Source organism: Miniopterus schreibersii (genome assembly GCF_964146895.1).
Source record: "Miniopterus schreibersii genome assembly, chromosome: 19".
Classification (NCBI taxonomy): domain Eukaryota; kingdom Metazoa; phylum Chordata; class Mammalia; order Chiroptera; family Miniopteridae; genus Miniopterus; species Miniopterus schreibersii.
Genome location: NC_138119.1, coordinates 39,576,073 through 39,600,322, shown reverse-complemented (window position 1 = coordinate 39,600,322; position 24,250 = coordinate 39,576,073). Strand labels below are relative to the sequence as shown.

Genomic DNA, 24,250 nt, shown 5'->3' with positions numbered 1-24,250 from the left:
ATCTTGAAAACGTTCTTTTGTGTTTGGACTGTTGGGGGCCCCCCGCCCCCGGCTCTGCGGCCCCCAGCTCTGCGGCCCCCCGCCCCCGGCTCTGCGGCCCCCCGGCTCTGCGGCCCCCCAGCTCTGCCCCCCCGCGGCCCGGGGCAGGGGTGCGTCTGTGCAGCCGCTCGGTCGGCGCCGGTTGGGTCCGGGCAGCTGACCGCTGGCAGAAACGGGCCTGGTGACCGGGAGCTGCGCCGGGCGAGGCCGTTTCCTTCCTCTTTCTCCAGCCGCCACCCGGCCCGCGCGCTCCGGCCCCGTCTGCGTGGACTTTGGACCCAAAATGTTTCGGACCCTGCGTCCCGGCGGGTGGCTGCTCCAGGCGCGGACGGTGTCGGCTCTGCTGCTGCTGGGTGAGTGGGGCGCTGGGGGAGTGGGGCGCTGGGGGAGTTAGGGTGCGCTGTGGGGAGTGGGGCGCCGTGGGGAGTGGGGCGCCGGGGGGAGTGGGGCGCCGGGGGGAGTGGGGCGCCGTGGGAGTGGGGCGCCGTGGGAGTGGGGCGCCGTGGGGAGTGGGGCGCCGTGCGTAGTGGGGCGCCGGGGGTAGTGGGGCGCCGTGGGGAGTGGGGCGCCCGGGGGAGTGGGGCGCCGTGGGGAGTGGGGCGCCGGGGGAGTGGGGCGCCGTGGGGAGTGGGGCGCCCTGGGGAGTGGGGCGCCGTGGGGAGTGGGGCGCCCTGGGGAGTGGGGCGCCGGGGGTAGTGGGGCGCCGTGGGAGTGGGGCGCCGGGGGGAGTGGGGCGCCGTGGGGAGTGGGGCGCCCTGGGTGCCACCGGGAGCCGGGCACAGGCCGGAAGGGGGAGAGGGCCCTGACCTCCTACCCTTCCCCTGGGCCCTAAGGTCACGTTCAGAGGTCCTTGCACAGTCCCTGCACCAAACCTTCGTGTTTACTTTGTAGCCTGGTGGGAGACAGGGAGGAGGTGAGGACTTGAGCGGTGGGTGCCTTCCAGGACATCTTGTTTTGGGTGCTGGCGGGAGGAGTTGGGGCTCCCCCCCATTACAACATGTTCTCTGGGTTCCCTCGTACTGACTGGCCTCTTCTTTTTCACAGCGTCTGCAGACAGGGGAGCTGGTGAGTCTGCTCTGTGCCTCCTTGTTTTATGGTGTTATTGCCTGTTCACTAAAAATCAGGCTTGGGTTCAGCATGGGTGGTTCCCCCTTTTTAGTGGGGCCTGGGGTTTGATTCTTGGTAAGAGTCCTGCTGGATCCACCAAAGACCCAAAGACACAAAGGGAATGAGGCTGCTGGAAGTACATGGGTCTGTAGTTGGGTGGACAGTGGACTCTGGCCCAGTGCCCCTGGGAGCTCCTTTGAAATCCATGGTCCCTCCAAGGTTATTTATTCCCATTCCTTTCTGCCCTCTGCCCCTCAGCAGGTCTCCCAAAGGCCGTGGTGAGCCTCCAGCCCCCCTGGGTCAATGTGCTCGAGGAGGACAACGTGACTCTGAGCTGCCAGGGGGCCCACAGCCCTGGGGACCACTCCACCCTGTGGTTCCGTGATGGGACCCCCCTCCTGACCCAGGTCCAGCCCAGCTACAGCTTCAAGGCCAGCAGCAAAGACAGCGGGGACTACACGTGCCAGACCGGCCAGACCAGCCTCAGCGACCCTGTGCATCTGGATGTGACTTCCGGTCAGTGGAGGAGGCCGGGAGGGTCTGGAGGATGATGCTGTGGACTCTGCTGACCTGGCACAGGGCTTCTAGGAAAGGGGGTGGCTGTTTTCTGGGAAGCATGACTGTGAGCTGTTGGAAGTAGTTTCTGTCCAGTCATTTCCCCTCTCCCCCCACTCCTTTGCTTCTGTGTGGGTGCCTCGGACTATCTGAGGTTGTTTGGCCTCAGTCCTGATTGAGCAAGAAAGTGACAAGGCCACAGCCAGGCCACCAGGGGGTGAGAGAAGCAGAAGGAAATATTTGTTCCAGAAAACTGTCCTGCCCTCATGGCAGTGTGGTCAGCACCGGGGTGGAGGCCAGCAGAAGGCAAAGGCCCGCAGACGGGTGTGCCTGGCATGCGCAAGGAAGCCTTTCTGCCCAGGGGGCAGGAGGCTGGAGGCAATGGAATCTGGAAGATGAGGGCAAAAGTGGGGAGAGGCTTGGAGTTGGTGCAATGACTTCATCTTTTATTCCCAAAGGAGGTGAGAATTCATTAGATGGTTTAAATTTAGGGAGTCACATGATCTGACTTAGGTTTACGTATATCTGAGTGTTCAGTCTAATAGATTCTGTAGAGAAATCCTCCTACACACAAATCACGCCCCACCCAATCTCTGAAATGTGAACACGTTTATACTGTAGCTGACTTCAACTGCACCTTGGTGCATATGCCCTGAAGATGACTGCATATAAGCATGCAGTGTTAAAATTCTGCATAAGGGTGATTTTTTTTATAGTCTTTTAAGGTTCTGGTCTCAAAGAGATCCTGGTGGTGGATTCACTTTCTGCTGATGGTGCTCCAATGAAAGGGGAATAACTATTGACATAGGTGTTCAGAACAGGCTCCCCAAGCTGTGCTACTTTGGCATGGGAATTATGTTGAGCTGAAGGTGTCGAGACCCAGTGGGTTCATGAGGAACTCTTACCTCTCCCTTAAAGAAATTAAATTAAGAGTCATCACCAGAAATGACTTTTTATGGCCTGTCTAGGGGGCAGGGCAAACTACTAACAACTGACCGTCTGCTCTTCTTACGGTCCTGCGGTGACCTTCCCCCTCGGAAGCCTGGTGCCTCACCTCATCCCAAGCTCAGGATGCCACATATCCTTCACTTTCTCCTTCTGTCTGATTCTCTCATGTCTGTGGGGCTCCCGTACATATGCATGTGATTAAATTTATTCATGTTTCTTGTCAATCTGTCTCATGGCTATTTGATTAATAACCAAACAAAAGAACCTGGAAGGGTGGAGGGAAGTTTTTCCCTCCCCTACAGACTCAACTTCAAAACCTGCCCAATGACATCACCTCTACCTATCTGGTCTCTGTGTCCATTGCTGGCCCACAAACAGCCGGTTGTACTTCTCGCTTCTCCTACAAAATAGTAAAAAGTGAGATTTTATAAGTTGGATCTGAAGGGTCACTAGATGGGAAGCACCTGGTCCCGTCCCTACATTGTACAAAGAAATTAAGCCCATGAGAGCTCAGAGCCCAGAAGTTCATGTAAAAGCCAAAATCAAGTCCTGACTGCAGGTTTCTGTTCCATGCTGTCTCATCAACTATGCCTTGCTTTTCACATTCAGAATGTGGTTTTCTTAAATGTTTCCATTTAAGAAATTGTAGCATTTATTTTTCTAGGATAGCAATAGCAATTGGATTTTTTCTAATAAGTTTTCTGAAACATTCTTTATAGTCTTGTCCTCCAAAGTGCCTGAACTTTGGAGTCTGACTACTCTGCCATCAATGAAGGGAGGTGGTGGTGGGGAGTGGGGATGTTTGTAGGCAGGGTGGGAAAAGCAATTTTACATTTGAAACCTGTTTTAATGCTCCTCTTGTCCAGAGTTGCAACTGAACACTGATGTCAAAACCTCACACATTTTCATTGCTTCTGTGGATGGAACATTCCATTCAGGGCAGGCGAGGCCTTACTAGGGCTCCACTCACTCACTTTCCAAAACTTGTTCAGAAGTTGCCATTCAATTACTAATCTCTAGACCATAAACACTGTGTCCACACAAACTGAAGGCTTCAGGTCCTGTTCCATAACCTCTGCAGTTACTGAAGTGAACTAGTTTCCTGACTCCAGTGCAGTGTCACCGGTGTGTGTGTGTGTGTGTTGTGTGTGTGTATGTGTGTGTGTGAGGGTTCCTCCTCTTTATATTTGAAACTTCTGAAGACTTCTTTCCTTCAGGGGCCCCACAGACTCACAGGTAACACCATGTTTTGCCTGTAAGAGAATGCTCACATGTGCCACGAAGCATCCTTTCACCTTCTGTGAGTAATGCAGCTGTGGGCACGAGGCTGCAAGGGCCTCGGCACCTAGCTGCAGAACCTTTCCTTCCCTTTTGTGTCTTTCAGCCTGGCTGCTGCTCCAGACCCCTCGCCTGGTGTTCCAGGAGGGAGACACCATTGTGCTGAGGTGCCACAGCTGGAAGAACTGGCATCTGTACAAGATTACATTCTTCCAGGATGAAAAACCCAAGTGGTTTTCCCATGCAAATTCCAGCTTCTTCATCCCACAAGCAAACGTCAGTCACAGCGGCGAGTACCACTGCTCGGGATTCATAGGGCAGATGTCACACTCATCACGGCCTGTGAGCATCACTGTCCAAGGTAGGAACCCAGGGTGTTGAAGGAGCTTCAGGCCTTGGAAGGATGTGTAGGGCAGGGATTCCTTCGGTACCCGTGTTCTCCTGAGTGAGCCTCTTTGACACCAATGGGAACCCTCAGAGTCCTAGCTCCACCTGATTGCTGTGTGGACATGCAGTTCTCTTCCAGCTCCCTCCTACAGGATGATAGAAATGGTGTCATTCACTTGGAGTGTTAACTCTCAGGGGACAAAAGCCATCTTCCCATCCTCCTAAATCCATATAGGAGACATCACCACCCTCCCTCTTTTCCACCTCATTCAGACCACTCCAGTTTGTCACATGTCCCTCTGTCCATAGGATTCTGAGGCTTGCTTGTGTCTCCCTAGGCTCCAGGCTTAGCTCAGGGCAGCCATGTGGCATGACAGTCTCGCCACATGCCTTTCAGGGAGCATTCCAAACCATTTCTACCAGACGAGTGTTGGGCAGTGAACACAGCCCAGTCCTGGGCTCAGGAGGTGGTGCGGGAAGTACTGTTGATGTGGTCTGTGGGTTCCCTAGTTCACTGTTCTCCAAAGGCTGTTCCGCAGTCACATTATGTTCATAATACACATCAAAGGCTTCAAGAAGCTTTGTTGTAAAGAAAACTTTTAAATTAAGTTTCATAAGGCATTTGCAAAACCCACGTGACCACAAAACCTTTTCCTCTGTAACTTTGTAGGAGAGGAAGAAATGTCCTCTACCCTTCAAGCTTCTCTCATCTGGTCTAATAATTAAATTGATATGAAATAGATTAACAAGAAAATGAACAAATTTAATTACATACGTACATAGGGAACCCCACAGACAGGAGACGTTCAGAGACAGGAAGAGAAGGTGAGGAATATATGGCTTTCTGAGCTGAGGGTGAGGTAAGGCATGGGGGCTTCAGAGGGCAGGGAGGTCATTGCGGGATAAGAGCACATGTTCTGTAGTTAGCAGTTTGCTCCGCCCCCTAGATAGGCCATAGAAAGTTATTTCTGGTGGTAGTATCTGGTGTTACTATGGGCAAGGCCCCTGATTTAAAATCTTTCAGGGAGAAGCAGGAATTTCTTGTGAAGCAGGGTCTCAGTTGCCTTCAGCTGAAAATATCCACATGCCAAAGTAGCACAGCTTGGGGAACCTGTTCTGAAACCCTTCAACTTCTGTCAGTGTCCCTCCAAACAGACGGGTGCACGATCACCCATTGAGAAGCGCTGACAGTGCTTTACTGGAAGGCATGGAGATGAAGGGGTGCTCTGCAGACTTCGGACCTGTCTACTCCTGACCAGAGCCTTAGCCCCTAGCCTGGAGGACTTCACAAAGGGAGCACCGGGGACCTGACTGTTGATTCAGATTTCTGCTTTAACGACTGTCATCTCTCCGTTCCTCTGCCTCTTGTAATAGGTCCTGGGGTTCCATCCATCTCACTGGTCTTTCCACCATGGCCCCAAATTGCATTCTGCCTGATGATGGGACTCCTGTTTGCAGTGGACACAGGGCTGTATTTCTTTGTGCAGAAAGAACTTCAAAGCTCAATGGGGGACTGGAGGGATGACAAAGTCACATGGAGCAAGAGATCTGAGGACAAATGACCCCTCATCCCCTGCATAAGAACTACAGCGCTTCTTCAGGCCAGCCCTCTCCCCCTCCCCCACCCCTCCTGGACGGCAAACGGGCAAAGGGGTCTGGGGAAAGGAAGGGCCTATAAGCTCCAGAGAAGCTCCACTAGGCTCGCCCTCACTGACGTCCTGGTGGTCAAGCTCTGTGAGGACTGACAGCAAATGTGTTCTCGCAGATCCTAGACAGAGGCTCCTCAAGGATACGAAAGCTCACTAAATTCTGCTTCTACTTTCAAAACAAACCCAGCACTCTGCCCATTTCTTTGCGCTGGCCCCTTGGTCCCAGCTGCCACCGGCTCACTTGCACTGCCACATCCTCCTCCTCAAAGGTCTGTTCTCACCACAACCACCAGAGCAATCTTTTAAAAATGTATTTTTCTGTCACACCTCTGCCCAAAGCCATGCATGCAGTCGTGTCCCCTTGCACTTAAGAGTAAAAGCTAAGGCCTTTGCAGTGTTCTCAGGCTCCGCCTGAGCTCGCTCCTCGCGGCCGCCCGCCCCTGCGTCCTTTAGCGCATCAGTCACACTTCTGCCCAGGGCTTGTTGCTCCCTGCTTCTGGAACGTTCTTCCTCAGAGATGCCTCCTCGCGCTTCGCCATGGTCTTTCCCGAAATGTCACCTTATTACTGGGTCTCTTTGGTCACTCAGTAGAATCCCACTCCCCCACCACTCGCAACTCCCCTCTCCTGCTCTGTTTTTCCTCATTGTGCTTACTACCAACCGAAGCCCCTAATAGGCTCACCTGGTCAATGGTTTAGTGCCCAGCCCTCCTGCCCTGGGAGTGTGGGCCCCGGGAGCGCAGGCCTCCGGCTGCTTCCCTCACTGCTGTGCACCTACAGTCTAGCTCAGGGCCTGGCACATGGCGAAGAGCTCAATAAATATGGAATGAGTAAATTCTTTAGTAAATTTAGAGAATTTTAAACCTTGAAAGTCCTCAGAAATGAGGTCATCCAATCTCCTCATTGTAAAACTGAGGAAGCTGTGGCCCAGGTGCTTGAAATGACTTGTTGAAGGGCATAGAGGTGGTTGGTCACAGACCTTTCTGTACACGCTTTTGGATCATAGGACACATTTTGTTCTACAACTTGCCTTTTGTACTCAGCCATAAGGGTCCCCCTCCCCTTCACAATGGCTGTTTGTCATCAATGTCTGTTCTGTTTCAAGATGCTCAGACTAAATTACTAAACATGAATGGATATACTGAACGGAAGCTCCGTGAATTAACGGGTGAAGCAGCGAATGAGGCCGGGGGAGTGTGAGGCCGCGGTTGATGCGGCCGGAGCGCTGGACCCGCAGCCGCGGGTGGGCGGGGGCTGGGGCCGCTGAGGGCTGGAGGCCAGGCGGCCCCTGGACGGCGGTCGCGGGCCAGGCCCCGCCCTTCCCGGCCGCACCTGCCCGCAGCCCCTCGGCTGAACCGCCCCGACGGTGACGGCGGGCCTGGGGCCTCGGCCCGAGAGCGAAGGAATTTAAGCGGCAACTTTCAAAAAGCTGTTGACGGAGAAAGGCCCGCGCCCTCTCCCAGCCCCGCAGCTTTCGGAAGGTGAAAGGCGCCGCTTTCGGGGAGGGTTTTAGCTTCTCCTTAAAAAGAGCGGCGGTTGCCTTTGAATCGGGCAAATTACGAGGCTCCCTGCCCGCGGCCTTCGGCCCGCGACGAGCTGCGCGGTGCACCCGGCGTCCGCGGACGGGCTCGCCCCGTCTGCCCTGCGCGTCCCGCGGGCCCCTGGGCTCGGGGACGCCGCCCGGAGCTCGAACGCGACGCTCGGGGCGCAGAGCGGCGGGAGGCCCGCGGGGGGCCGCGAGCGCGTCGGGGGAGCCCCGCGGCTCCGGCTCTCGGAAGGCGACCTGCTGACGGAGGGGAAGCGGCGCCAAGAACCAGCCTGCAGCTCGTTGGTTTCTAGAGAAAGGCAAAGGGCTGCGGGGGCCGGGGGCCGAGCGCGGGGCTCCGCGGGGCAGGCGGGACGCTGCGCCGCCCCGCGCCGCCGACGGCCCGACCCCGGGGAGCTCGCCGCCCGCCGCACACCCGCGCGTCCCGCCGCAGCGGCCCCGCCCCGGCCCAGGCGCGCGTGCGGGGGGAGCCCCCGGGCCAGGCGGTCGCGGCGTCGCGCCAGCGCGTCCGTGGAGTCCCGGTGACGCCACGGGGGCCGTGGCCTCGGTCGCGTGGCTCAGGTCCGGCCTCGCTGACGGTTTTCGTTCTCCTGTGCGTGCCCGTCGCCGTCTTCAGTTCACACCTTGTGATTTAACTTTTTTAGCCTTTGCTCCAAGCGCGGCGTCTGGCAGTGTAAGTGCTGAAATGAGCCGCGTGAAGGCGCCCGCGAGCAGAGGGACGGACGGCCCACGGTAAGCGCCTGCCCGCGCCGGGACGGCCGGGACACCGGGCACGCACGCGGGGCACCCGGGGCCGCGTCGCAGCCCGCGGTCTGAGTCTGCGCTCCTAACGAGCGCCCGGGCTGCCTCGCGAACCGCAGCTCCACTTCCATTTACCACAGCGAAGGAAGGCTCGGAGCGGTCAGAGGGATTCCCGACGCAGCCCGGCAGCAGCGGCGCAGTTTGGCCGACGCCCCAGTCCCCCCAGGCCCCCGTCCCCCCAACGCCCCAGTGTCCCCGAGGCCCCCGTCCCCCCGACGGCCCAGTCCCCCCAGGCCCCCGTCCCCCCGACGGCCCAGTCCCCCCAGGCCCCCGTCCCCCCGACGCCCCCGTCCCCCCAGGCCCCCGTCCCCCCGACGCCCCCGTCCCCCCGACGGCCCAGTCCCCCCAGGCCCCCGTCCCCCCGACGGCCCAGTCGCCCCCGACGCCCCCGTCCCCCCGACGGCCCAGTCCCCCCAGGCCCCCGTCCCCCCGACGGCCCCGTCCCCCCAGGCCCCCGTCCCCCCAGGCCCCCATCCCCCCGAGGCCCCCGTCCCCCCGACGGCCCAGTCCTCCCGAGGCCCCCGTCCCCCCGAGGCCCCCGTCCCCCCGACGCCCCCGTCCCCCCGACGCCCCCGTCCCCCCAGGCCCCGCCCTCACCCCCGGGGCCTCACTCAGCCTCCCGCTTGGCGGCGCCAGCTCCTCCAGGACAGCAAGGTTTGTCCGTAACTAGCGGCTCCCAAATCAGAAATTGTCTCCTTTGTGATCGTCAAGAGAAAGGAATTGAAAGGAGCAACTGCGCTCCCCTCCGCGACCCGCCGGCCCCACGCGCCCCGCGGGCTCTTTTCCTGGCTTCGGGGACTCGGCAACCCGCGGAGGTGGAGCCCGTGGGGGGAGCGGGTCCGGGGGAGCCTGAGGCCTCGACGCCGCCGCTTGAGCGCTGAGAAGCCCAGTCAGCTACCGGCGAACCGAGGCCTGCCTTCGGTCAGGAGCCGCGGCCGCCGGCCCGCCGCGGGCTCGGCGTCTAGAGAAGGTTCAGTGCGTCGCTGTTGCGTAAAGAAAGGTATAGATAGGCACGGAGAGGCTGGAGTCGAAAGGAAAAACATATTTTCATAGTTAGGGCTGGTCCTTTGTCCCAACTGCTCCCTGGCCCGACGGGCCAGTCTCTTACCTGCAGGAAGGAAACCTCAGCTCCACGTTCACAGCGCGGCACAACCTTCACAGTGGACACGCAGGGTGAAAAGGTGGCGATGGACCGACAGTCCTTCCTCGGCAATTAAACTCTGTGTGGGGAGGAAAAAAGTGAAGACACGTCTGTCAGGAGTGGGATTCGAACCCACGCCTCCAGGGGAGACTGCGACCTGAACGCAGCGCCTTAGACCGCTCGGCCATCCTGACCCGCGGGGGCGCCGTTGCTGCTTAAGGTTAGGTATCTTCATGATGTCAGGTTACATCCGCTCGGAGTTTATTTATAGTGTTAAATAACCTAGAACTGCCCCTGGACTCTTTCGCCAAGCAGGGGCAATAAAGCTGCCTCCCTTTCCCTATCTCATCCTGCCTCACCATCCTAAACGGAAAAGACCCATTTTCCCGGGCGCCCCTTCTCTGGAGGGGCCGAGCCACGCCTGGTGGCACCTCGCCCGCGGTCTCCCTCACCCTCCGCCCCACGTCGCCCGACAGGAGGAGCGAGTGCAGGTGTGTTCCGAGAGGACGCCTCGGAGTCACCGACAAATGCTCGAAGGCGCGCGGGGAAGGCGCCCGGCTGCACTAGGCTCAGGTAGGGAGCGGAGAGGCGTGCCGGCAGCGGGCGTTGGTGGTATAGTGGTGAGCATAGCTGCCTTCCAAGCAGTTGACCCGGGTTCGATTCCCGGCCAACGCAAAGGTTTTTTCTCTCTTTGCTACCACAAGGGGCCGCTGGATTCCAGAGGTTTCTCCTGCCGTTTTTTTAAACAGAGTTCCTAGAGGCTGTAGCCCAGCGTCAGAGGAAGTGCAGTTTATTAATTGAATTAAATAAATGGAAAATCTTAAACACTCCTTCAGTTCAGCTACTGGGGATGTTTCAGCACTTTAGAAACAACTTGGGAATGAGCCCTCTCCTTCCATGGTCAAGTTTATGAAATCTAAGTACTGGCCAAATTTTTCCGATGAAAATGTAACGTCCAGCTAAACCGTGTTGTGTGTAAGTGTAGCATACACAGCTGTGTGAACACCAAGTACGAAGAAATATAATTAATATGTTCATGTTAGTTACATGTTGAAATATTTTCATATATTGGGTTACATAAGGTAAATTATGAAAATTATCACCTATTTCTTCTTACTTTTGAAAATGGCTATTGGGAAGTATAAATTTCTACAGGACTCCCATTACGTTTTAGTAGTCACGCGCCGGTCTAGACAGCAAAGTTGCAACTTTGCTAGCAACCTGTATCTGTCAGAATAAATAGCTCTTACTAAGTAGTTTACTAAGCAATGGTTTTCACACAACGTTGCAGAACATCCCCGCCTGACACGCGGGTTCGGTTCCCCGACGAGGAGGCAAAGGATGTCCTTTTTCCCTCCTTTTTTTTTTTTCTTAAAAAAAAGATTCATGCACCTTTTTAAAAAGGTATATGCCTTTATCGATTTCAGAGAGAGGAAGGGAGAGGGAGAGAGAGATAGGAACATCAATGATGAGAGTCACTGACCGGCTGCCTCCTGCACGGCCCTGCTGGGGGTGGGGCCCGCAGCCCGGGCGGGTGCCCTGGCCGGGATCGAACCGCGGGCTCCGGGGTCCTGGGTCGCCGCTCACCCGCTGAGCCACGCCGGCCGGGCCTGCCCGTCCTTTTCTGAGTCCTCCCTTCGCTGAAACAAAAATTACTCTTACACAACTAGATTTTCTCTAAGGGTACCTTTCTCGCGTGAGAATTTCGAAGCGATGGGCAACAGTTCTGGCGGGTGCGGCCTGACCCTGGTGCTGCGTGAAACGCGTCGCGTCCTTACTCCCGCGGCGCAGCTCCCCGGACCCGCCGCCGGGGGCGCCTTCTCGCCGCCCACCGAGCCCCCACACCCGCCTGCCCGGCGGAGGAGCACCCCAGGGCCGCGGCTCTGCGCCAGCCCCGCGCTCTGAACTTCCGCCTTTCCCTCTCGCTCCTCCCCCCGACCACCCGCGCGCTTCCCTGCGCCGCGGCGCCCCCGCGTCCTCAAGTCCGCCGCCTGCGCGACGGCGCGCCAGCTGGGAAACGCCTCCCCACTGCGGGGATGGGAATAAGCAAAGCTTTAGCTCTGCACCGGACAGTCCAGAGAAACGAGCCCTGGTCTGACAGGGACCTGCTTTTACCACCAACCAACGGTCTGCTTATACTAAAGTCCTTTGATTCCCTCGGCTTCTGGTCTGCGAGGGAACAGGGCCAATTCCACAGGTTTCGAGAGCCTTCGTGGGAGTAAGTCCTCTGCAGTAATCCCTGCACCGGCACCTGGCTCATATTAAAAAATGTAATGTTTTTCCTGGATATAATAGTAATATATATGTTGGGGGCAGAGCTGTGGATCACGCTCTGTGGACGGTGATGGTGGGAGGCGGGAGGGCACCTAACAGGAAAGGACCGCGGTTGTCTGGTGATGATTCACCTCGCTAACGACAGACGCGAGGTTGTCCTACAGGCCCTGGGAAACTGGAGGACGTGCTCCGAGAGAAAAACAGAGCTGCAGAAAGATAAAAGACACCTTGGGGCTGGATGGGTCCCTTGCTCAGAAAAGAAAATGCATTTTGAGAACAGGCCAAGGACAGGATGTGCTTTGATTTGGCTGCTGTGCCAGGACCCTGACCAGCTCTGGGAGTTTGCCTCAGGAATGGTGACCATTCTCAGGTCCCAGGAACTGGCAGAGCTGGGTGTTAACACCACTGAAAATTAACTACCTAGTTATCGGACTTCAGGATCCTGGAAGGAGACACTCCGACCACAGACCCTGCAGCCCCCCGCGCCTCCCCCTGCCCGCAGCCCTTCCTTCCCCCGCAGCCCGCGGGCTGGCAGGAGGGGGCAGAGCAGCACTTGCAGGGCGACTGCCCGCAGGATCGCAGTGAGCGCCCGCGGGATTCAACCCCTCTCTGCTTAATTGGCTCAAGTGGTGACAGGCAGCCTGGACCCACTGTGTCCGGTTTCATGTAGTTCTTGTAGAAAATATGGAAAATAAACATGTCACGAAGAAGAAAAGGCAGCCATATTTTTACCATCCAGGAAATACTTATTAATATTTTGCTGTATGTTTATCTCTGGTATTTTTAAATGCAAAATTGAAATCATACGGTGTATATTTTTAAATTTACTCGAGTGTTTACTTAAAATGTGAATATTTCTATATTCATTAAATATTACTCTAAAACATTACTCAGATGACTTCACTGTGTTGTGCCTTATGGCTACGTAATAATTTCTGTATCAGATCTCCTATTTTTGAGTAGTTATGCAGTTTCCAGTGTTTTCCTGTCTCCTTTGGGATGGCAGCTCCTGAAATCTCTGCTGAGTACGTGCAGCCCTTAGCCTCTGGCTGTATTTTCACCCTGGCCTCCTGGAGGCTCTGCTCAGTCCGCACCCAGTTCAAGGGTCAGCCAAAGACGTGAGAGGGAATTCATCCGCAGCTGCTGCTTTCCGAAGGAGGCATAGTCATCTCCCTGGACGGCACTAGACAGGGTGGCGCCGCAGGAGGCCTGGGGGCCGGGGCCGGGGCTGGGGCTGGGGCGACGCGGTGCTCGCGCGCCCGGTGCCGCGAGGGGTCGGCCGGCCAGCGCCTGGACGGCGGGAGGCGACAGAGACTCAAGAAGCCTGTGGCCCTGACATGTCGGCCCAGGGACGAAGACGCGTCCCTCCTCTCTCTGGGTGGCTCTGGGTCATTAGCGGGCACCGGCCAGGAGCGCAGGTTGATGGTGTTGGAATAGGAGTCTCCGCGCGTGGACGCCGGGCCGACGTGACTGTGAAGCCCGTAGGCCGCGGGCACCTAGCGCGCCCGCAGAGACCTTCAGAACCGCTGGGTGGGGCATTCGGCTCCTTACTTGGACTTTATATTTTGCACGACATGGCTGGTATTTTAAATTTCCACAATATTCGCGCCTGTGCACGCGAGCTCACAAACTGTCTAGATCGGCAGCAGCGCTCACGGCCGTCTTCCTCTGAGCAGGGCCAGCGAGCTCCGGAGCCCACCGGGCGCTCCCGGCCACGCGCGGCCGCTCGTCCTCCACGCGCCGCTCTGAGCCGCGAGGTCCGGCAGGTGCGGCCGGGGCCGGGCCGGGCTCCCGCAGCCGCCTGGGGTCCCGCGCCCCGCCGCGCCCCGCCGGCCCCCGCGAGGCTGCCGGTCCGAGCCCAGCGGGGCGGGCCCGCGTTTCGACCCGGCCGCGCCGGGAAGCGGGCCCTCTGGTCGGTACGACTTCCGCGAGCGGGAGTCCGAAGGCGCGGCCTCTTACCAAGGGGACCCGCCCCGACCTGCGGCCCCTGACGGGGGCGGGAGCCCGGGCCCCGCAGAGCCTCCTCGCGCGCCGCCGGTCGGCTCTCCTGCCCCCGAGCCCGCTCTGCCGCCCGGCCCGCGGCGTCGGCGGGGGCGCTCGGCCGGAAGGCGGCGCCCTCACCGCGGGGCCCGCCCCCGCCCCCGCCCGCGCCGCGGACCCCGCCGCTTGCCCGGCGCTCGGCGTCTGCTCGGGCCCCGGGCCGTCCTCCCCTGCGGGGCAAACTCCCAGGCGTCTTGGGCACACGCCGCAAAGGAGGCCTCTCCGCGCCCTCCCGCGGCCCGCGGGGTTCCCGCACTCGGGCGGGGCGCCGTGCGGCACCCGGCAGCTGAGTCGAAGGCCCGGCGTTCCCAGCCTGTCTCCTGTCTGCGCCCCACCGGACCCAGCCGGCTGGCCCGCGCCTCTGACCAGGCCCCCGCTCGGGCCCGCCCGCGCCCTCTCCTGCTCCACGCCCCGAGCCACCCGCCCCCTCTCCCCGCCCCTGGAAAAGCCCGTCGTGCCCACTCGGCTGAGCGGCCTGTGAACTAGCAGGCTGACGGCTGGTTCCCAGGCGCTGGGGCCGGAGGCTGCGACCCGGAGCCGCGTCCGGCCGCCCGGCCGCTGGGGGGAGAGAAGGGCTCGCGCCCCGCCCTCCGCCCGAGACGGCGCGCGCGGCCCGTCCATGCTCCGTGGAATCGACTTCCTGCGGGAGGCGGCTGAAGCGGAGACAGAGCTGGAGCCCGTGCGCGCCGCCTGCTGCTCCCCGGTCCCTGAGGGGCCCGGGGCTCGGGGAGCCGGGGCGCGCGGGGGCGCAGCGCGTGCGGCGGTGCTACCCGGCGTCCGCCAGGGGGCGCTGTGCGCGCGGCCGCTGCCGGGTGCTCGGCGCCGGCCCCCCCTCCCCCGCATGCCCGTGCCCCCCTCCCCCGCATGCCCGTGCCCCCCGGCGGCCCGCGGGCTCTCGGTCCGCCTTCTCAGGGCGCGGGCGGGGACACGGGCGGGCGGAGCGGCCCGGGACAGCGCTGTGGGTGCCGTGTCTCCTTTCCCGCCCCTTCCTCCCGCGGGGTGGGTGCCGATCCCTTTCCCGCGCGTTCCTCCCGCATCGCCCGTCCGTGGACCGCTTCTGCGCAGGACGAGGAGAGCGCGTCGGGGGGCACGCCCGGCCTCTGCCTTCCGACGGGGCTCCTGGGCACCCCCCGCGCGGCCTGGCACCGCCCGCCCGCTCGCCCCGGGCCGCCTGCAGGAGCCCCGCGGAGCCCGAGAGCGCCTGCCTGGCAGCGGGGTGCAGGCCCCGGCTGGCACCGGCCGCCCGGGGGTTCAGGAGCGATGCCCGCGCCCAGGGCGCCGCCGGGGCCGCGCTGCTCCGCCGTGGTCTCCTCGTGAGGTGCATTAAATGCTGAGTCCCGGTGTTGTACACCTGAAACTGTCGTAACATTCTATGTGAACTATAATTTAAAATAAAATAAAAAACAGATGGAGTACTGAAAGTGACAGTAATATTAAAAACAAGCACAGCCCCTTCCTTTCCATTGGAGCCCAAGAGATAACAGAGCTGGGGACGGCCTTCAGCGCGGGGTCCTGCCGCCGGGCGTGGGGTGGGCGTGGGGTGGGCGTGGGCGTGGGGTGGCGTGGGCGGGCGTGGGCGTGGGGTGGGCGTGGGCGTGGGGACGACGGCGCTGCGAGCGGAGGGGCGCGGGGGCTCTGCTTTCACCGCTCCCGCTCGTCCCCAGGGCTCTTGCTCCGCGTGACGCCGCCGTCTGTCCCGCCGTCTGTCCCGCCGTCTGTCCCGCCGTCCCTCCTGTTCCTCAGCAGGCTTCGAAGGTCCCTCCACACGGAGAAGTGCAGCCCCGTGTCCACTGCGAACAGCGCTCCCAGCAGCAGGCAGCACAGGGCGCGACGCCCCGGGGAGACGAGCGAGGCCGCGGGCGCTGCGGGGGAGCGCGGGACGGAGGGGCCGAGCTCAGGCGGACGCTCGGAGCGGGAGCGGGCCGTCGGGGGAGGCCGTTCCCGCACCTGCTCCCGCGGAGCCGGCCCAGCGCCGCCGAGCAGCACCGCGCCCCACGCGCAGCGCCTGGGCCCGCGGGCCCGGCGGGGCGGGGCGAGTCGGGCGGTTGGTTTGCTGGGGATCTGAGGCAGCTGTTAAAGTTTAAGTTGGGGTGAGACCATTACTCCTTAATTGTGACTTTATCTTGAGTCTCAAAATTACTCATTGTTTTCACACCATGTGCGCTGTTCATTGTCACTAAAGGAAATCTGAAAAAAAGGTGAACCACTGAAATTCGCTACTTATTGGCAGAGAACCGGTACTGTTTCTTTACCAAGGCCCAGTAACTAATCACCCAAAAGGGAGTGATGTGGAGCTTGTTGGCTTTCAGCCTCTTAGTCCTTGATGTTGTTATTTAAAACTCATTCCTTGCCACTGTGTACAAACTGGTAACATACTGAATTTTTTATTTCAGTTCTTTAACTCTTCATCTTGATTTAATTTCAAACTGACAAAAAGTTACTGGAATAGCACAGAGAACTCTCCCACATTCCCCTGCATTTACCAACTGTGCGCATTCTGACCCATGTGCTTTATTACTGGTCTTCTCTTTCCCTCTCCAGCTGAGAGTGTTTACTTTAAATTTAAATTGTAATGGCATTATATTTATACAGATTATGACTTTGTTTTGTTAAAGTCTCAGAAGGTATGTGTGTATCTCACTGTCTTGCTATGTGGTCTTGGTCTGGTTACTGGTGGACGTTTTGTGACATCAGAAGCACTGAGTGTAGCGAGGGAAGCTCTGCCCCGAGGAGGGGGGTGTGCGCCACTGACACTGGACAAAAGTCACCATAGGACATGGTGCCTGTCCAGTGATTTCATTTTGTCAAGTGGTTAAATAGACACAGGCTTTGACCCTCTGGTGTGACCTGCGGGGCAAATTAATTACCCCCCTTTATTTTACCTCAGTTCTTTCATCTGTACCATGGAGCCAGCATGACCTATCTCATCACGTGTTGGGGTCCCTGTGATCGCCAGGCAAGGCACCTGTGATGAAGCACTTAGCATAGCATCCAGCCCACAGACGGGTGCCCAACACATGTCAGTTGTCTTTGTTACAGAAATTGGGGTTCAGAGAGCAGTGGCTTAGCCAGTCACCTGGGCTCTGGGTCATCCAGGCCCACACCCCTCTCACCTTGAACAATGATGTTCACAGCCTCGGAAGACACGTTAAGAGTCCCGATGATCCCCCTGCAGAAGTAGGAGCCGTTGTGTTTGCCAGATGCCTTGGGAATGTGGAAATCAAAATTCTGATAGGAAAACTGCACGCCTCTGCCGTTCTGGAAATATTGGACGTTGTGAACAGGAACGTTCTTCCAGCTGTGGCACCTCAACTTGATGGGGTCCCCCTCTTGGGCCACCCACTGGCGGGCCTGGAGCAGCAACCAGGCTGAAAGATACAGACCACAGGCCCAGGAGGCCTTGGTGAGCAGAGCCACGAACTGGAGCAGCAGACACTTGTCACCAGATGAAAAGCAGACAGGGAGCCCTTCCTACAAGCTCCCCTTGGAAAAAGCCTCCTGGCCTGTGAGAACTCAAGCCACACCAAGACCTTCTCTCTGACAGAGGAGAGGGACAGACAAAGACTGGGGCAAAGGGATGAAGTGACAGGCAGGTGAGGGGCCGTCTGCAGGGCGAAGGGCTGCCCTTGGGTTTGCTATGGCAGGTACCAGGAGCACCACATGTTCCAGGTCAGAGTAGAAATTGCATTTGAAAACTGTGATTTGCCTCATTAAAGGAAAGGTAGTCTTCAGAAGGAATAGATAGCTGAGAAATGTTGAGACTCTTGCAGCAGTCAGGAATGTGGTCCCTGGGTGGGCACAGGAGTGGCTACAGATACCGAGGGGGAGAGCTAAAGGCCAAGGAGGAGAGAGACAGGCGCGCCTGTGGTGCCCTGGGAACCGGGAGCCTCTGAGGGGCCCCAGGCCTCTGTAAGCCCATCTTTATCTCTGAGCACAGCTTTCAAGAGAAAATTCTTACGCAGCCGGGACAGTTCTCACAACTGCCTCACTCAGTAACCAGACTCCACACAGACAGCACGTGAACTCTGGTCAGGAGGTGAACCTCAACGATTAAAGATGAATTGCAGACAAATTTTAAAATAACATGAGGAACATTTATGAGACAATGTTGTCAAAAAGAGAATGCAAAAAGTATCTAGGCGCAGAAGACAAAAAGGAAGACAGTACACTTTCTTTTTTAAATATGAACTATTTTTCTCTGGGAGGTGGGACAACAGATTGTTTCAGTTTTTTCCCTTTTACTTTCATGTACTTTTGAAACCCAAATGAGTTTTGTAAGAAGAACAAAACAATAAAATTTACTCTAATTTAAAGAATCTAGTACCTTACGCTAAACAAAATTGGTAGCACATGAAAATTCTCTCCCTGGAATATTGACCAAACAGAAGGTAACCTTCATTATTTATTAAGAAATATCATTTATCTGCCCGGCTGGGCGTGGCTCAGCGGTTGAGCACCGACGTAGGATCCAGGCGATCGGGGTTCGATTCCCGGTCAGGGCACAGGCCTGGATTGCGGCTCGATCCCCAGTCGGGGGCGTGCAGGAGGCAGCCGATCAATGACTCTCATCATTGATGTTTCTCTCTCTCTCCCCCTTTCCTTTCCTCTCTCTGAAGTCAATAAAAATGTATTTAAAAAAAATATCATTTATCAAAAGAGGCCACATGCTGATATATCCACTTGCTGTGTGAGCAGAGATGAATCGTTATTAGCGTAACGTGGTGGTTATAAGATTAGGTACCGTACGCACGTGGTCTGGTGGCCTTGGGGGAGCACACCTGCTCTGGTCTGTGCTGTCATCGAATGTCCACATGTGTTCATCTGACAGGTATTTTATAGAGAATGTATGGTGTTGTGCAGACTGGGGACACCCAGATGACTAGGACACACCATCTGAGCCCCAAAGAGCCTGTAGTCTAGACTCAGAAATAATCCCAATAGAAAGTGGTAAGTGCTGCACAGTCTAAGATCTAAGGACTGCGCGGCCAGAGGATGGAGCCCAGGGATTCTGCCTGAGGAAAGTTAAGAAAAGGAAGGTACCTCGGAGGAGAGAAGTGGAGTAGGTCCCAAAGGGCGATCGGGGCTCGCCTGCAGAAGTCCGTGGTTGTGGTCCCCCCGGACTAGGCTTCTGAAGCAGGTCTCTAGGGTCAAATTCGAGACAAGCCAGTAGCCCCCAGGCTTGATTTTTCTCCTGCTGCCTGCTGGCAAATCTCCATTTTATTTGGTCTTGGGTGGCATTTTCCTCCTAGCTAGACAGTAGACATCCCCCGTAGCTCTGTGCTGGAGGAGAGGTCAGCTCAGTGGACAGTCAGCTGCACAGGAGCCACCAAAACCAGCTTAGGGGCCCAATTCCATGGAGCTCGGTTGCAGGTCCACTGCATTAGCCCCCCTTCCCCTCCAGGCCAGTTCTGCCTGTGTCCATTTTACAAATGGGACAGCCTCGTCGGAGTCAGGCTTGCAAGGTGACTCGGCAAGTACCGGGCGTGTGGTGCAGTTACAGGGACACCAGGTGAGATCCCCGCTTCCAGTTCTCCCCTACCTGCCTCTGGTGCCTGGATCCCATTGAAAATACAGACTTTCTACAAGGGAGCACCCATACGACAGTCAGCTGATTTCTCAACAGAAACCTTGCAGGCCAGAAGGGAGTGGCAAGAAATATTCAAAGTGATGAAAAACATGGAACTACAACCAAGATTGCTCTACCCAGCAAAGCTGTCGTTTAGAATTGAAGGTCAGATAAAGAGCTTCACAGATAAGAAAAAGCTAAAGGAGTTCATCACCACCAGACCAGCACTACAGGAAATGTTGAAGGGTCTCCTTTGGGAAGAAGCTAATGAACAAAATAATCTGATGAACTAAATAGATCCAGAGACATTGACGCATGTAACAGATGATCATATTTCAGAGGAAAGAGGGAAGTGGGGTGGAGGGTGGGAAGAGATTAACCAAAGAAGTTATATGCATATATGCATAACCCATGGACACAGCCAATAACGGGGTGAAGGCCTGGGGAGAGGGTGGGAGCGAGGTGGAGGGGGCCAATTGGGGGGAAAATGGGACACCTGTAATACTTTCAACAATAAAGATAAATTAAAAAAAAGAAAAGAAAGACTTTAATTCCACAGTTGATATGCAAGGTGAACGGGCATGTGTGTATTAGGAGGACTGCATGCTGCCTCAGTTACGCTGTGAGTCTGAGTGTGGCATTGATGGGAGAGGGATATGACACTCCGCCATTAGGGGAGTTATGGGGCAGCTTAGGGCTTTGTGTGTCTGAGAGTGAGAGGAGATGGTGGTCCTGAGAACAGATCCACTAATTTATGCAATGAATACTATTGAGCCTCAGAGTCAGGCCCCAGCCTCTAGACCACACCATCCAGGTTGGGTGTGTCCTCTGTGGATGGGGCTCAGGTACTGGGTGGAGCAGCAGTCCTGTATCTGCTATATGCCAGGTTTAACACTGTGCCCTCCAGTGGTAGGGCCCTCTGATGTTACTCAGAGGGACCATGGATCATCTCATCTTAGTTCTAACCCCCAAGAACATCACCTTCTGGCTCTCCCCCAGTCTTTCCTGGCCTCTTGTGTCACCCTTTATTGGTGACTCCCCTATTCCCCATCACCCACTCACCAGCATGGACTTGGAGCAGCACCGGGTCACTGAGTTTGGAGAGGTTGGTCTGACATGTGTACTCCCCACTGTCATTGACTCTGGCCGATGAGATGACATAGCTGGAGTTCTGGTTTGGCAGGAGGTTTCCATTGTGCCACCACCGTGTGGAATCATGCCCGTTGGTGTGGGTCCCCTGGCACCTCAGAGTTACATTGTCCTTCTCGAGCAGCCTGTCCCATTCTGGGTACAGGGACACCACAGCCTTCCGGAGATCTTCTGAGGAGACAAGGGAATGTGGGTGAGGGCTGGGGATGAGCGTCCCCCACCCTGCATTCTGGGGGGCTCCACACCAGAGTCCACCCTGTAAACCCACAGTTGGCAACTCTGCCTTAGTCTGTGACTCAGTCTTAGAGCATCTTGTCTTGGAGGCAGTTAGCCCCATTCTTGGTCTCTCTCTATGTTGAGGAAAACTGGCCAGAAAAGCATAGGGCTAAGCCCCAGTGTGTTGGGGCAATTGCCCCAGCCAAGCCCCCTACCCGCTGTTGCCATGGCCCATGCCTAGTGTCCTTACGGGCCTCACTTGATTAGTCTGACACCTTGAAGCAAACTCACCAGCTTGGGTGCCTGATGAAGCTGCAGGAAAAAAGAATGAAACAAATATTGAGCACAAGTGGACAGCGGGTGCCTGCAGTGAGGGCTGAGCTTGGACTCCCCTGCCCACCCTGGCCCAGAGCCCGTGTTGCCAGGAACCGGGATACGTAGAGTGGCCAGCCGTCCAGGGACCTGCACTCTGGTCTCCAATGTCTGTGCTTCCTTCCCTCCTCCCTGCCGTCCACCCAAATCCCTGTTTTCAGCACCACTCCCTTACTCCTTGGTCCCTGTTCAAACTCCCAAATTAAGGATACGCATTGAAATTCCCTGAATGAAAGCCTAAAAACAACCTCAACCCAAGTCCCCTGGGAAGAGTAGAGATTAAAAGTCTTAAAGAGGAACCTGGAATGTCACAATGGAAGAGACATACTCTTCCATACTCTTCAACTTACAGACAGGGAAACTGAGGACAGAGACGTCACAGTCCCCCTTCACCTTCGGATGGTGCCCAAGTCAGAGCCAGCATTCCCCTTGTCTCTAGCTCCTAAATGGTTTGTCCTAGGAGCTAAATCTAGGGCTGTAGACATGAGAAGGGTCCCATCCGTGGCTTGATCCCTGGACATCCTGAGTGTCTCCCTCAGCGGGGACCCTGACTTACCCAGAAGCAGCAGGGCTGCGGTGAGTAGCAGCTGCCACATGCTGGCTGTGAGGATGAGTGAGTCACCAGACCTTGGAGCCCTGCGGTGACCTAGCTAACTTGAGAGAGGAAGTTGAACAGCCTTGCCCTGTACCCCACTACCCAATAGGTTCCTTTTTCTGGTAACATCATTGATTCCTGATCAGAACTCGAACAAGTGAGCCCTGGGTGGGGGGCGGGGAAGAGCTTGGAGGAGAAGCTGAGGTGGGTGTGTCCCTTTGCCCCACGTGGGCCTGTGCTGAGCACCTGGTGACAGCCTGTGGGGCACCCTCAGAAATCTCAGGACATTTTTCCCACCCAGGGCTGGGTCCATTCAGCACCAAGAAGGGGAGAGCTTGGCCTAGGGGACGGGCTGAGGGTGTTCCCTGAGGCTCTCTAGCTCCGTCTCAGGCCTCCCTCCTGCCTGGCCGCCTACATGGAGAGCAGGCATTTCAATCTTCAGACCCTACCGGTGTCCCTCCCCCTAATATCACCTCCACCACTTTCTTTCAAAATTAAAAACGCCTATGCCGTGGGATCTGTAATCCACAGGAGCTTCTAACTTTCTGTGTGAATTTGATCACAAGGTTCCTGCTGTCTGTGAAAAGAAACCCTGGCCATGGAGGAGAAATGGGCCCTGGAGTTATTTTAACAGCTCAGGTGAGAGGTAGAGTTTCTCTGTTAAGGAAGTGGGCCTGCACTGGAGAGGTGGGAAGCAGGTAGAATGGGCAGGATGTGGGTGAGCAATTGGCCAGGAGGGGTGGCAGAGGCGGGGTCTGGGCAGTGCTCAGCCTCCACTCAGGAGGATGGTGTCCATCTCATGGGCGTGCGAACAGAGGGGGAGGAGCAGGCTTGGGGAGGGAGAGAGTGGTGGGGTTGGAGGCGGTTGTGGTGATTCAGGTGAGATGTCAAGTAGGCAGCTGGACACATGGCTGTGGAATTCAGGAGAGAGGTCTGGACCAAAGACAAGTTGAGGAGGCACCAACACGGTTGATGTTTTAAACTTTCAATAAAAGCTTTAGGTCCTTTCCCAGGAAAAAATGCAAATGAACACACCATTTTCCCTGTAACTCAAGAAACTCCCTGTGAGGCCCACCCAGACGCCATAGGTGCGGCAGAGCGGGGGTGAGAGCTCTGTGCCCGTGGAGGGCTGGAGAAAGGGGAATGGGGGGGGGGCAGGGGCAGGAACTTGGCTCATGGCAGCAGTCACAGCGTGCACCAGAGGGAGTTGCTGACACTGCAGATCGAGGAGAAGGGGCTGCCAGGAAAACAGAGGGGAGCCCAGAGGCCCCAACTTCAGGGAGGGAGAAGTCACTGTTCAAAACAGGAAACACTGTAGAAAAGTCCAGTGTGGCCATCTGGGGCTAGGGTTGGGACACAGAAGCTGTTAACTTTTGGTTGAAGGCTGAGTAGAAATAAAAGAGTTTTTAATGAATTACCAGTCTGTGTAAGCATCTCTATTATGAGGGCGCAGGGAGCCGTGTCTGGCCGCCCAGGAGCCCCTGCCCTTGTACTAGCACCTAGGTCTTCCTGGGGGACCCTTCTGTGAGCAGCCTCAATAGAAAGTGGTGATGGCCTTCACTGTAGAAACCAAAGGGGCTAGATCTCCCTTTTCCCACCTCGAGCTAGTGTGATGGGCTAAACTCTGTCTCCCCCAAATTTACATGTAGAAGTCCCAACCTTCAGGACCTCAGAATGTGACTGTATTTGGAGATGGGGTATTTAAGGAGTAATTAAGTTAAAATGAGGACATTAAGGAGGGCCCTAATCCAGTAAGACTGGTGTCCTCCTAGGAAGAGACACAAACCTCCTAAGACACAAACATGCCCAGAGGGTCGACCATGTGAGGACATGGAAAAGACGGCCATCTGTATGCTGAGGAGAGAGGCCTTAGGAGAAACCACCCCTGACAGCACCTTGATCCCAGACTTCCAGCCTCCAGAACTATGGAAAAATAAGTGTCTGTTTCAACTCTGTTGGCTGTGGTGCTTTGTTAGGGCGGCCAAAGAGCAGCCGTGTGATCTGCTCTTGGCCAGTGTGCCTCCTCCAGGTTGCTGAGTCCCAAAGGCCGGGCACGGGACTTAACTTACAAGGGAGGGAGATGGTGGTCACAGCAGTGGGATCGGCTGACCTGCCTCCAGATTACACCCAGTAAATTCCTTTCCTTTCCTACTATATCAGATTCTGAAACACTTGCTTAAATCAAGACCCTGAGTGATATCATGGGAGAGGAAAATCAGAAGCTTCACCTCCTAGAGGGAGATTTTATTTTGTTTTACATGAGAGACTTGAACTTGTTTACAGGTCACAGTGACAAGTGGTGTTGGTTTCCACTGCACAGGACTCCTCGGGAGGCGTGAGCCCACCAGTGTCCAGGGCAGGGGACACAGGCCTCATCTCTTGATGGAGAGAGTGAAGAGTAAGCACCGAGAAGACCTCTGTGTCCTTCCAGATCATTCCCTACACTTCCGTGTTCAGGTAAACACACATCTGCCTGCACATATGTGCATTTTGTCCATTTTGTTGTTCGTGTTTACATATCACATTACATTACACAACACAAACACACGCCACTCAACGTTTTACACATTTTTTAAAAATTGGAGAGC

At 56.7% G+C, this 24,250-nt stretch overlaps 2 protein-coding genes across 3 annotated transcripts; one reads left to right on the top strand and one right to left on the bottom strand.

The window, feature by feature from the left end:
• Nucleotides 1-286: 286 nt before the first annotated feature.
• On the top strand, nt 287-7,110 carry LOC308548824 (low affinity immunoglobulin gamma Fc region receptor III-A-like). Of its 2 annotated transcripts, none has more exons than XM_081120937.1 (5): nt 287-392; nt 1,084-1,104; nt 1,408-1,662; nt 4,034-4,288; nt 5,689-7,110. In XM_081120937.1, the coding sequence occupies exons 1-5, from the start codon at nt 323-325 to the stop codon at nt 5,874-5,876; spliced, it is 789 nt and encodes a 262-aa protein (XP_080977063.1). In that variant the 5' UTR covers nt 287-322; the 3' UTR covers nt 5,877-7,110. The 2 variants fall into 2 exon arrangements, with proteins under 2 accessions (XP_080977063.1, XP_080977062.1); XM_081120936.1 differs by having other exon boundaries at nt 1,405-1,662.
• Nucleotides 7,111-15,172: 8,062 nt separating this feature from the next.
• Nucleotides 15,173-21,681, bottom strand: FCGR3B (Fc gamma receptor IIIb). Its single transcript, XM_081121601.1, has 5 exons — nt 21,624-21,681; nt 20,987-21,007; nt 20,393-20,650; nt 16,878-17,132; nt 15,173-15,626 (listed from the first exon to the last, which is right to left on the bottom strand). Exons 1-5 carry the CDS (start codon nt 21,661-21,663, stop codon nt 15,406-15,408), a joined length of 795 nt encoding a protein of 264 aa, XP_080977727.1. The 5' UTR covers nt 21,664-21,681; the 3' UTR covers nt 15,173-15,405.
• Between the last annotated feature and the right edge of the window lie 2,569 nt (nt 21,682-24,250).

Bases quoted from the DNA above. Each gene is read 5' to 3' on its own strand.
- LOC308548824 (XM_081120936.1), top strand. From the start codon at position 323: ATGTTTCGGACCCTGCGTCCCGGCGGGTGGCTGCTCCAGGCGCGGACG. The intron at 1,105-1,404 runs GTGAGTCTGCTC...TCTGCCCCTCAG, and splicing joins GTCTGCAGACAGGGGAGCTG to CAGGTCTCCCAAAGGCCGTG. The intron at 4,289-5,688 runs GTAGGAACCCAG...CTCTTGTAATAG, and splicing joins TGTGAGCATCACTGTCCAAG to GTCCTGGGGTTCCATCCATC.
- FCGR3B (XM_081121601.1), bottom strand. From the start codon at position 21,663: ATGTGGCAGCTGCTACTCACCGCAGCCCTGCTGCTTCTGG. The intron at 17,133-20,392 runs GTGAGTGGGTGA...TGTATCTTTCAG, and splicing joins GCTGCTCCAAGTCCATGCTG to CCTGGTTGCTGCTCCAGGCC. The intron at 15,627-16,877 runs GTGAGAGGGGTG...GCTCCCCCGCAG, and splicing joins TGTGAACATCATTGTTCAAG to CGCCCGCGGCCTCGCTCGTC.